Genomic DNA, 13,332 nt, shown 5'->3' with positions numbered 1-13,332 from the left:
CCATTTTCCAAAAGCACAGAGAAGTAAATTACTCCAATATACAACCATCAATTCCATTATTTTTTGTTCAGTTAACAATATCAGCTTGAACCGAATAAACAGCAGGTGTTTTGGAGGTTTTTACCAAGGGGAGTGCTACAAAGGGATGCATCTGAGCTGTTTGCTTATGGAACACTCTCAAACACAAACACAGTCTTACATCTGAAGGGCCCCTGAATATGATCTATCTTAAAAAATGGACCTTTAAGCCTGGCATGGCACCATCTTTCTATGATAGATGGCTTAAGACAGATCTCCTTTTTTGCTGGAGACCTTATTGACCCACAGACTCAAACTATCCTTACCTTTGCACAATTAAAGGGATACTGTCGTGGGAAAAATTTTTTTTTCAAAATGAACCAGTTAATAGTGCTGCTCCAGCAGAATTCTACACTGAAATCCATTTCTCAAAAGAGCAAACAGATTTTTTTATATTCCATTTTGAAATCTGACGTGGGGCTAGACATATTGTCAATTTCCCAGCTGCCCCAAGTCATGTGACTTGTGCTCTGATAAACTTCGATCACTCTTTACTGCTGTACTGCAAGTTGGAGTGATATCACCCCCCTCCCTTTTTCCCCCCAGCAGCCAAACAAAAGAACAATGGGAAGGTAACCAGATAGCAGCTCCCTAACACAAGATAACAGCTGCCTGGTAGATCTAAGAACAACACTCAATAGTAAAAACCCATGTCCCACTGAGACACATTCAGTTACATTGAGAAGGAAAAACAGCAGCCTGCCAGAAAGCATTTCTCTTCTGAAGTGCAGGCACACTTCACATGACTTGGGGCAGCTGGGAAATTGACAAAATGTCTAGCCCCATGTCAGATTTTAAAATTAAATATAAAAAAACTGTTTGCTCTTTTGAGAAATGGATTTCAGCGCAGAATTCTGCTGGAACAACACTATTAACTGATTCATTTTTTAACATTTTTTTTTCCCATGACAGTATCCCTTTAAAGGTGAATGTCCCAACAATAAAGTTGCTATTCTTTGAATATCTACAACTTTGCCACTTTGCGTCTCCATATACTGTATTAAATGGGCAACAACTGACCATCCATCACCCTTTGAAGTTTTTGCAATTAATGGGCTACCAAAAAAGGCCTGATTTCTGCTATATACAAGCTGCTGGTCCAACCCTGTGCAGATCAGAATCCTTCGCACTAATTGACTAAATGGGATTCTATATTAAAACCAACTCTTATCGACAGGAAATCAATATGGGAAAATGCTAAAACATGCATAAGACAAAAGGATAAATCTAAAAATTGCTTATGTTCTGCTATCATACGCCTAAAAAGCTCCACAAATTATTTTCGGTGCACAAGGCACCCTATTCCATAAATTCTGGAACTGCCCACTTATCCAACCTTTATGGACTGAAATAGATACACTGTTGAGCCACTTCCTAGGATATACAGTCCCTAAAGAGATACAGATGTTTCTCATGTGCAGACCCTTTACTAAAATGCCTAAACACACACCCAGGCCTTGCTCAATCAGGTGCTCACAGCTACACGCTTAGCAATGGCCTCCAAATGCAAATCAACGCCTATTCCAACTGTCTCTGAAGTTCATGTATGATTAGGTGTGGAAGATGGACTCTCTATTACAGCTCCTCTGGGACTTGCCAAGAAGGATAGGCTCCAAGCAACAAATCATAGAATGCAAGGAAAGAAAGCTCAATATGGTGGTTTGGGCAGTGAGTTCCTGTGCTACTCCTAATATTGTATTAAATAATGGTCACTCCATGAAAAATGTATTTCAACCACTTGGAAAACAAAAGGTTTGGCCTCCAGGTAGCTACAGCAACAGCTAATGATTAATTGAGAGGCCTTAAGACATAGGAGATCCCAGCATGCTGCTCACCTCTTATGAAATTTAAACATCTTTAAAGGGCATGTAAAGTCTAAAATAGAATAAGGCTAGAAATGCTGTATTTTGTATACTAAATATAAACATGAACTTACTGCACCACAAGTCTAATCAAACAAATAATTTATGCTTTCAACGTTGGCTACAGGGGTCACCATCTTGTAACTTTGTTAAACATCTTTGCAAGACTAAGACTGTGCACATGCTCATTGTGGTCTGGGCTGCTTAGGGATCATCATAAACAAAGCTGCTTGAGTTCTGCATGGCTGGGAAGTAAGGCGGGGGCTCCCCCTGCTGTTCATAAGTATGATTGTTTCCCTGCTCAGCAGTTACAATTCCTATGACAATTCCTATCCACAACAGTAAATGAAGGGAGAATTTCACTGAATACAGTCAGGTTTCTTATAAAAACGGTACACATTTTTTAATGAAATTATATTGGAGATAGGTTTCTTTTTCCTTAAAGAAAGTAAAAATTGGATTTTATTTTTTTGCCTTTACATGCCCTTTAAAGTATAAAGTCATCTTGGTTTAAGTTCCAGTTTATTAGAATAAAATGATGCTCAAGTCAGAAACTAACTGTAATAGTGTTATGGTTTAAACAAGGCATGTTCTTTTGCGTCGAGCATTATCTTATGTTTACTTGATCGCTGTATAACATGCAAGCTGTCCAGAGAATACTGTATACCTCAAATATAAACATGTATGATGTAGTGTTAAGATGAGAATCCTATCACATTCCAGAAAATGCTCATACATTCACACACCCTTAAAATGTTCCACCGTTCTTATGATGCCTGGCATAGGTTCAGCCTTGTCCTTGGTGGTGGGGAAGGGAGATTACTATGCTTCTAGTAAGACTTTACATGGACTGTGTGTTTGAGGAAGAGGAAGAATCATCATTAGCAATTCTACCCTGACTACAAGGATACAAGCTGGGGCTTTCAGGTTTGTATTAATTCAAACCAAATCCAAAAATAGCCCCATGCCTAGAATTCCTGGAATATTGGGGACACATTTAATTTACACCATGCTATGAGCTGAGATCTTTAAACTACTCACCAATACTGACCCATGGGAACCATGGCCCATGATTAAAGGTAAAGCAAAAGCAATATTTGTGTCTTCACCTGAGAAAGGTGTGACTTATCAAAGAAGATGGGGCTGGAGATTGGTTGGGAGAGAAGCTGGCAGATTTAAGGGTATGGCCATTAATGAATGGGGAACATTTTTAATTTGGAACAGCCTCTACCCTCCCAACCAATGCTATTCGCCCTGTTTTTGATTGACTATGCACTGCTCTTCTGACCGCTCCAGCATCATTACACCTGCTCTTGGATTTGCTCTCAATTTTACAGGATGTTTTAATATGTGCCCAATTTGTTTATGTGTTTTTACAAACCAGATGCAATTGCATCATATCTGGAAACTGTTTTGATGTATTGATGAAAACCTAAACGTTTCCACCATCATTAAAGGGATCCTGTCATCGGAAAGCATGTTTTTTTCAAAACGCATCAGTTAAAAGTGCTACTCCAGCAGAATTCTGCACTGAAATTCATTTCTCAAAAGAGCAAACAGATTTTTTTATATTGAATTTTGAAATCTGACATGGGGCTAGACATTTTGTCAATTTCCCAGCTGCCCCTGGTCATGTGACTTGTGCCTGCACTTTAGGAGAGAAATGCTTTCTGGCAGGCTACTGTTTTTCCTTCTCAATGCTAAATTTGTCTCAGTGAGACATGGATTTTACTATTGAGTGTTGTTCTTAGATCTACCAGGCAGCTGTTATCTTGTGTTAGGGAGCTGCTATATGGTTACCTTCCCATTGTTCTTTTGTTTGGCTGCTGGGGGGAAAAGGGAGGGGGGGTTGATATCACTCCAACTTGCAGTACAGCAGTAAAGAGTGACTGAAGTTTATCAGAGCACAAGTCACATGACTTGGGGCAGCTGGGAAATTGACAATATGTCTAGCCCCGTGTCAGATTTCAAAATTGAATATAAAAAAATCTGTTTGGTCTTTTAGGAAATGGATTTCAGTGCAGAATTCTGCTGGAGCAGCACTATTAACTGATTCATTTTGGGAAAAAAATTTTTTCCCATGACAGTATCCCTTTAAGGTGGCAGTAGCTCTAGGGTTCTCCTGCATAAACAGGCAAACAGACTGGGTGGGTGCAGTGTTGATTGCCGCAAATTCACACAGATAGGTTTGCTACCTATGCCAGGGCCAAAACCCAGACAAAGGGGTTAGGACAATGGCATCAGGGGGCAGCGTGGAGATGTTTGGGTGTGTGAAAGTGGGGGTGGGCCATTGACAGTGGGGCCATGCGGTTGCAATTGGTAGGATTTTTTGTTTCACAGTTTCACAATGCTAAAAACTCTGTACACCCCCTTGAATAAACACTACGCACAAGTGAAGGGAGCGTGTTTGGGCACAAATACTTTAATGAATTGCATTAATGCGCAAAACAAACAGATTCATTTTTGCAACTGTAGCTGCATTCATAATGAGCCCTATCATCTGCTGTAATTACAGTTCTGAACTGGTCAGCGCAATGTCCTTTTAAACCTTTACTCTCTTTTTATTTTCAGATGTTTAATTACATTTCCCCATAAAATACTGCCGGATCTTACAAGGTAATTGGCTCTCTGTATGGAACAGTATTGAGCTTTGGGCAGCATATTCAGCTGAATGTTAACACCCCACAGTGCTATTAAAAGGTAAGATTCAGCCGAGTTTGACATGGCCTGCTCTCCTGTATCATACAATCGATACTGTTAGCCAGAGGTACTTATTAATTTGCATCCTCCTCATTACACCATATTTTGCAGGAAAGCTTTCAGTACCACTGATTTCCCATTGTGAGACAATACGTACAAAGGAGGAGCAGGGGGGTTTGATGTCTGTTCGACCAGAGGCTCATTTTCAGATTTGCTGCAGGCAGACAGACGAGCGCTGCTACATTATTAATTGGAGGAAAGTTCTGGTCTGTTCATGGAATGCTGTGAGCTGGAGAAATACTGCAGATGGAAACACTGCACAAACTGTGTTGTCTCCAACACTACAGCAATATCTATGGATCTGGAAAATGGGAAACAAGCACTGACATGCCTCAGGCGGATTGCTTGGTGGCAACTCAAAGGGCAAAAGCTCATGTTCTATTCAGCACAATCTGTGCACTTTAGTAGATAGGCTATAGTATTACCATTGTATTATATGGAATGATACTTACTCACATGGCTAAATGTACTAGATATTAATGTACGTAACATCCTTACCTTCAACTGAAGGCTACACTGGGAAATAAATACATGTCTAATTACATAAGGGACTATGGATATGTTTCAGAGCAGTAATGGATATATATATATCTGATTCCAGCATATGCCAAGGTTTATTAATAAAGAGTAAAGCAATGTGAAAAAGAAAAGGCAAGCACAGGTATTGGACCTGCTATCCAGAATGCCCAGGACCTGGAGTTTTCCAGACAACAGATCTTTCCGTGATTTGGATTTTCGTGCCTTAAGTCTACTAAAAAATCATGTAAACATTAAATTAACCCATTAGGTTGGTTTTGTTCCAAGAGGGATTTGTTATATCTTAGTTGAGATCAAGTACAAGGTACAGTTTTATTATTACAGAGAAAAAGGAAATCATTTCTGAATAACATAGTTCTGAATAACAGATCCCATACATGTACTGCCGTGTTTTGCACATTTGTGCTTTGTCCTGCACGTTGCAGCATAGCTACAGGTCTCCAAAATGGAATGCAAAAAATGACATCATATGCCATCATTTTTGTGTGGAGTATCCTTGCAGGAAAACTATACCCCCAAAATAAATACTTAAGCAACAGATAGTTTACATCATATTAAGTGACATATTAAAGAATCTTATCAAACTGGAATATATATTAAAGTAAATATTGCCATTTTACATCTCTTGCCTTGAGCCACAATTTCGTGATGGTCTCTGTGCTGCCTCGGAGATCACCTGACCAGAAATACTACAACTCTAACTGTAACAGGAAGAAGTGTGCAATCAAATTAATTGGCTCATGTGACCTAACATGAAGCTATCACCACCCTATATATGGTGGTATTTCCAGGGTTCCACAGCAGTTTGCATCCATAAGGGCAATAGACTTGTGCTAAAAGAAACAAATGTTTTAACATCACCTCCCAGAAATTGCACAGAAACTGTCAAAATATTGACAACAACTTGTGTCCAATTGACATAGCTGTACAAAAACATTCATCAGATCTACCACAATTGTGGGCAATGCTGGGGAAGAAAGACTTTGACTGTGGGTAGAAAATGGCACTGCTTTCATATATGACCCTTCCTGTCTTCATCATGCGCTTATCACCCAATATGGAACCAAAGATGGCATACATCATTTATTGAATTTGGAGAAGAGAGATAGAAACTGCAATGCCTGCTCCCATTCAAGAACAAAATAAAGAGTCAATATACACCATAATGGCATACCTCAGCAAACCATAGTCAAATGCCTCGAACTGATCACACACCCTCTGTGAGTACCAAGAAAACTCCAAGATCCATTCTCTCTTATGCAATTCATACCCCACTTGTGAGACTCTCTACTATTTTAGGTCATTTTATCACTGCACGACTCCCTCCAGAGATTACCGTATACATACAAAGTGCCTGGTTCTGCGTTGCCCTAATATTTTATGTGATATTTCATGTTTTATTACCTCTCTTCCTCTACCTAACAACTTTTCCCTGGTGCAAACGACTAATGAAGTCTGTCACTGAATTATTATAATTAGTATATGAATTATTTAACTCATTTAAATTTAATAATTTAACAACCAGATAGTGGTTTGAAAAGTAGAATAGTGATGAACAAGTAGAGGGATGAATAGCGATTAAAGATAATAAATACATATATAAGAAAAAGAGAGAGCTAAAGTCTAGAATTCCTACCACTTTCTGATCATCTAAGTGAGGCCTGGGCAAACTGGAGCACGGCCAAATATATCCCAGTTATATACCAATTTAGAAATGTTATGAGTTATGATGTAGGATGCTAGCTTGTCACAGGGCCAAACTTTTTTTAACATTTTTATATTTTGTTAAAAAGTTTGCAGAAAGCTAACATGGTTGTAGATATATTAGATATATGGTTAAAATCCTTAACAGTAAATATATTTGACTATTCCCTATCAATTCCACCTTTGGTGTGGTGGTGATTAATAAGTGCACAAGTTATATATATATATATATATATATATATATATATATATATATATATATATATATATATATATATATATAAGGTTATAAAGGCAAAAGATCATCAAGGTTATCCCTCACTTGCCAGCTAGCCCTATCTTTGTTAGGTCCATGATTTGGTACTGACCTCTGGAAAGCACATAAGAGGTACATCTAAATGAGTGATCCCCAACCAGTTGCTCACCAACCTCTTGGATGTTGCTCCCAGTGGCTCCTAATTTTTGAATTACTGACTTGGAGGCAAGTTTTGGTTGCATAAAAACCAGATGTACTGCCAAACAGAGCCTCCTGTAGGCTGCCAGTCCACATAGGGGCTACCAAATCATCTCAAGATCTGTGACAGAAGTTCCAGGTGACTACTGCATACCTATGTAAAGTCCTTGTTATGGCATCTCATACTTAAACCACAAACCTCAATAACAGGCAAATTAATGGACTGTGAGTGGTGTAGATTTTGGCAAAAGTCGAACATAATGGGTCAGTGGGTGGACTTTGGTTAGTGCCTAATCTGCCTGTTTTTTTAATCTGAGGCTTATCATTAGAGAGTGCTAAGAACACAACTGAGCATACACAAAACCCAACAATAATGTGCACATTGAGTTCAATAATGCAAATGAGGCACAAGGCAAAGTGAGAAAAATTTACAACACAAATTTACCTAAACACACTCCAGTACCTCCTTGTCAGGAGCTTAAACTCAACTGTATTGTGTTGGGGTATTTACCCAATTTTAAGAGACAAATGCAATGAATTGTTTCTGAATGGAATGTAGTCACCAGGGCCTGAAGCTGGCAGGATATGATTCACCCAAAAACAATGGTGGTCATTTACTAAGCCCTGGGGGAGAAGTGCAAGAGCACCCTTAGGTGTTCATGCAGGAAAAAAAGCTGTATTTTCCTTTTTTTTTGTTGCTTTTTTAACATACTAATAAATGTTAGCATTGATAGGTAGGCTACGCCTACTCCATGCAAACAATAGGTGAGAAAACAGAATTTTCAATTGACCCTGCTATTTTTAAATCTAGTGTCCCTTCAAGTAGGCTGTGTAGCTAACATAGCTATAGTTTTAATCATTAAACTGGGTATATTTTTAAGAGTATCACATGTGCAATAGTCGAAATATGGACATCGAAGCAAGGTACATAAATATAATCAGGTGAAAAGATGAAAAAAAGTCAAATTTTTGGATACTTTATAAAAAGATGTTTTTCATGACAGCTTGACTTTGATTTTGGCTTCCGTTTGATCACGGGGCAGTGAAATTTATACATTCTGCATCTTATCTGCATCTTTTAGTGCCCTGGTGAATTGCAGATAAAGGATTGTTGAGTGCAGAACATTAAATCAGATCCTTGTTTCTATGACTACCCATAGGTCAAAGTTGTAAAATCAGTAAAATTCTTGCTGTTTTCCACAAGTAAAACTGTGAAAAGATTTTAAATTTTTATTACAAACAGCCAGCCATAAGTAGTATTGCCAGAGAGGCGCCTCTTCCAGAGCTAAGCCGTGGCAGTGATTTGTAGGTGGAAAAGGTTGAAGCAGATTGGTTATTACTGGTGAGATACAGATATGTTCGGCTAAGGCAGCATTCTATTTCCAAGCTGCAAATCAACCAATAACCAGCTGTCCAAGGCTTCAACTTGTGATAATGTTTATGGGGCCAGTTGGGTCAGATTTATGCATCTGATTAAATGGATGCCTTGTGCTGGGGAAAAGAAATGAGGGTTTGCTGAGTGAAAGGGACAGGAAGACATATGAACCAAGTCTTTTGGGACTGCAATGTCCATCTTGCCCTCCAAGGAAGTTAAAGAGATACTAGTAGGTGTAGTTCAAAAGTTGCTGGACAAATAGCATTGATCATATCAGATCCAGACAGCTTATTTTTATAGGAAAGAATATATTTTCCAGGACAAGAGATAAAGAAGAAGGGGCTCCAGTCCAAAAAGAGGATAGGAACAAAAGGGCAAAACATCCAACAATGATAGCAACTGTACAGTTGAACATTTCCAATGGTAATCCCACTAGGCCTCCTGTGACACTCTCTATGTAGGATAATTAGGAGGTTATTTACTTATCCTCAAATTTTATATTATAATAATAATAATATTATACCCCGATGCTGCAAAAAGCCACAATCCAAAAATCCGTCATCTCAGACCTGTCGAGGTCCTGTATCAGTCAATGGAAGAGGCACCTATCTCAAATTGAAGTTATCATGTTCTGCCCTGGGTTTAGCCCAAAAATCCAACCATTTTGGGGGTTTTCAGGCAAAATCTCGAAAAATCAAGCTATTAGGGAAAAAAGCCTGAAAAAATAGTACGATTCGAGTTCGCTCAGTTTGCTCAATTTTTTTTTCGCAATCCGGTTAATTTTAAGTTTTTGTTACTAATAAATAAGCTAAAATCAGACATCGGAGTTTGGTCAAGCTTGTTTTTAATAATATTATGAAATAAATTCAGATTTTATTTTATTGTCATTTTAGTACATTAAATAACATTATATCATCTGTACTTTGAACAAAGACTGGAGACATAATGTGAATGTTCCCTCTACCTCCCCTCCAGGATTGGAGGATTATGCCCCAGGGGGTGGGTCTTAATATAAAGGGGCATGGCAAAGTCAGATCACAAACTTGACTTCTGGATCATGGGCTATGGAAAAGATTTCTCATGATTTGAAATATAAATACTGGGTGGAATTCGCTAAACCAAACTTTAACAAAAAAGATCCTTACCTGCCTCCCTGGAAATTTGCATAAAGGATTCCACACCTTTCTCCCCATAGCTTCCTTCAGATGCCAGTGTTGATACGTAGTTCCATCCCATTGCCTTTACAATGTCCACCATGGCTTGTGCCTGGAAGGAGTCTGGAGGTACCACTCTAGAGAAGAAGTCATAGCGACGGTCATCACTGAGCTCTGGAGCTGTTGAGCCATAACTAATCTGAGGGATCTGCAATGAAAGCAAAGGTTTAACATCAGTGACTCAGAGAAATACTGTAGGTCTGCTGTTGAAGGATTTCGGAGGTTGTAGTTCGATAAATAGATCTCTGTGGGTTTCATCCCATGCTTCAAACACGTAGGCAGGTTAATTGGCTTGGGATGAAACAGAGCCTACAATGTTGTGGTAATGTGATAGAGCCTTAGACTGTAAGCTCCCCTGAGGTAGAGACTGGTGTGAATGATAGACAATCTCTGTAAACCACTGTGTAAACATATCAGGGTTGTACAACTAAAGGATAATAACTTAGAATAGACATATCTTTTTTTTTGAACAGCCTGTTGTAATGTCCACAAATGCTATATATCTTGAAGCACATGCAAACATAGGTTTGATACAATGTGGGCTTTCAATTGCCTGACCATTGGTGAGTAAATTACTACTTGGTAATGGTAAGTGGTGCAAATGAATGTTGCTTCCTTTACCCATTGAAAACACATATCATACAAATGAATATGTATCACAAGCTAGAGTAATTTTTGGATATATTGCAAATTTACATAATGGTTTTAATGATATATATATATATATGGTAAATATATGGATGTGTATAGCATAGGTTAAGGACACATGTAGCTATCTGGGGCATTTGCCTGTCGCTGTTTTATCATACAATCTCCCATAATTGATGTTGATGGGAATAGTGGAAAACACCCGCAAGCATGTTTCCAGGCATATAATTGTCTATGCTAGTGTTTTCATGCCATTTTACACTGATATCATGGTGGCCAATTTAGAGGTGTTTTGAGCTTTTTTTCCAAGCTCAAAGCATCCCAAAATGATGCATGTGCCATAAGCATTAATGCCCACTTCCCAAGAAAAGCTCCGTTGTTCTGCACCAATGGGTAACCAATATGAGCCTCATTAAGCTGTTGTAGAACTTCAGCTTCCATTACTCGCAGGCAGCCATCATTTAGTCTACTAAAAGGCTTTATTCTGCTCAACTTTTATTTTAGAAAACACTAGACATTCCTGGGCATTCCTGCTGAGTAAAACAAGAATATTCCCATGTCTACAGTATGTTTCATTCACAGGATAAGGCTGGTAAAGCCAAGCAAGCAATCTACAAATTATCATCATTTGGCACTGCTGAATAAGATTCAATTTTCAATGATCAGCTTTTATGACTTGAGCCTAGTAATTTGCTAAAGGCTGTGTATGGCAACCCCTGATACCCCACAACAGGACTATGGGGGTCACTAACAATTCTAGATGATACTACAAGGCATAATCTTACTAAAAGCTGTTCCACAGAGTCTCTTTCTCTCTCCTCACCTGCAGGCAATTCTCCCAGAGAAGGAAAAGAGAAGGGTGTAAGAATGAGAGAAAGGAAGGGGAGGGAGAAGAGAGACTGTTTGGCAGGAACATCGGAGAGCAAATCAATAGAAGGAAAGAAGACGTGAGTCATGCAGAAGGAGGATTAATGTTCCAAGAAAAAAGCTCTACTAGTACTTTAAAAATATCTCACTTTGATCAAACGAGGCCACTCGCAAATGCACAGAAATATAACCCATTCCAGAGATTTTACTTTTCTTTTTACTTTTGACGCAACAGCGATGCCAACACATCAGTAGTTCCTTTTCTCATCCTGAAGGGTGCGCACACAGTATCAACAGTAATTGATTTGCAAAAAAAAAAAAAAGAATGAGTATTCACAATCCAGTCATTCATTATTTTGGATTATTTCTACAACGCATAGCGGTACCCATTTTAACGAATGCAAAAATAACGGGAAATCAAGGTTGACGATCAGTTTCATTAAAAGAAGAGATTTAAATAAGAACAAAAGGGATAGTCTAATAAAGTATAATGAGATTGCTTCATAAATGTAGGTCATTAGCGTAGATCAAGGATCTGCACCCTGTCTGTCAGTTATTCCTGGCTGCTGCTGCTGGATGATGCTGAGAGTTGGGAGACACATAGGATACAAGCCTCTTATTAATCAGAATGGTAAGCTGATTTTATTCATTTTCTCCATGCATTGAGATAAGCTGGCCTTGATGGTGATACTCTCAGTTTGCCGGGTTGATAAAAACAGATCTATAGTCAATTTTGCTACCAATGTAGTGGACAAAGTCTAGCTGTTTAAAGAATTGTCCCTCATTGAAAAGTGGGTCACATAGAAGATCTTTGAGGTCAACTGCAGACCAAATCTACCAGCTAAAGCCATCCTCAGCTGACTGAGTTTATCTCCCAGCCTGATCATTATCTGAGTCAGGATAGATATTGTATTTGCACATTAAGGCTTTGTGTACATGAGCAGCCCTAAGCATCATGTCCACCTTCTGCCCTTTCTGTAGCTAATGGCACATGGGTTAAGAAATGGTCAAGTAATTTCTCCATGCGAGTGTCTGTGCTGACACAGAAAACTTCACTCGATTTTCGCTGTGCGCAGCTACCCAAAGGCATCGAAAATGACTGCTGGTTGACTCAGCCTGCCCCCACTAGCCAGAGGCGGAACTGGTCACAAATAGCGAACAGCCTCTTGTGTGAACAAAACATTGCAGCAGCTACTAGAAGAAAAAGAAATGTATCACCAGTAGTTAACTCAGGCCTACAGAGCAAGCTCCAATGAGACCTATTTCAGAACATGTCACATGTGACATTACAAACAGCTCAGTGGAGGTCAGGTTTCCCATAATAAGAACCTGTACTAGAAGTCCCTTAGGATTAGAGAAGGACAAAGTGAAAGTCAACTAATAGAAATAACATTTATTCATCCTTAATGCCTTCGACAGAAAAGCAGAATTCTTGCTTATTTTGGAAATAGTGACTCCTTCTGATTAACTTCTCCTGCCAAAAGTATCTCTATTTTATGTTAACATTGCCACAATTTTAGTTAAACAGCAAATTAAAACAAAAAGGATAGGTGTATAAACGGTGAGTAGTGATGTAATTTCTGTCACATGACTCACTAAAATTTGTGTATTATAATTAATAAAGTACCCCCAGTTGTAAAATATGACGATATTATAAATTACCTCGGAGTTCCATGACTTGTATAAAAACACTTGGCCTTCGGCCTCATGTTTTTATATGGTCATGAAACTCCTCGGTAACTTATAATATCCTTATATTTTACAAGAGGGGGTACTTTATTCACTATATAGTGCATATAACCATGCAATATGTAAGATATACTTAGTTTCACC

At 38.7% G+C, this 13,332-nt stretch overlaps 1 protein-coding gene across 1 annotated transcript in view; it reads right to left on the bottom strand.

Annotated features, from left to right (window-relative positions):
* grm7.L (glutamate receptor, metabotropic 7 L homeolog) overlaps positions 1 to 13,332 on the bottom strand; it is a 283,230-nt gene that overhangs the window by 156,388 nt on the left and 113,510 nt on the right. The window contains exon 2 of the mRNA XM_018257131.2: positions 9,916 to 10,132. Within this exon, the coding sequence (XP_018112620.2) occupies positions 9,916 to 10,132 (217 nt within the window). The remainder of the gene's footprint in view (positions 1 to 9,915; positions 10,133 to 13,332) is intronic.

This window comes from Xenopus laevis, chromosome 4L (assembly GCF_017654675.1).
Source record: "Xenopus laevis strain J_2021 chromosome 4L, Xenopus_laevis_v10.1, whole genome shotgun sequence".
NCBI lineage: Eukaryota > Metazoa > Chordata > Amphibia > Anura > Pipidae > Xenopus > Xenopus laevis.
Note: the sequence above shows the minus strand (reverse complement) of the source record. Positions and strands in the feature narration are given on the sequence as shown.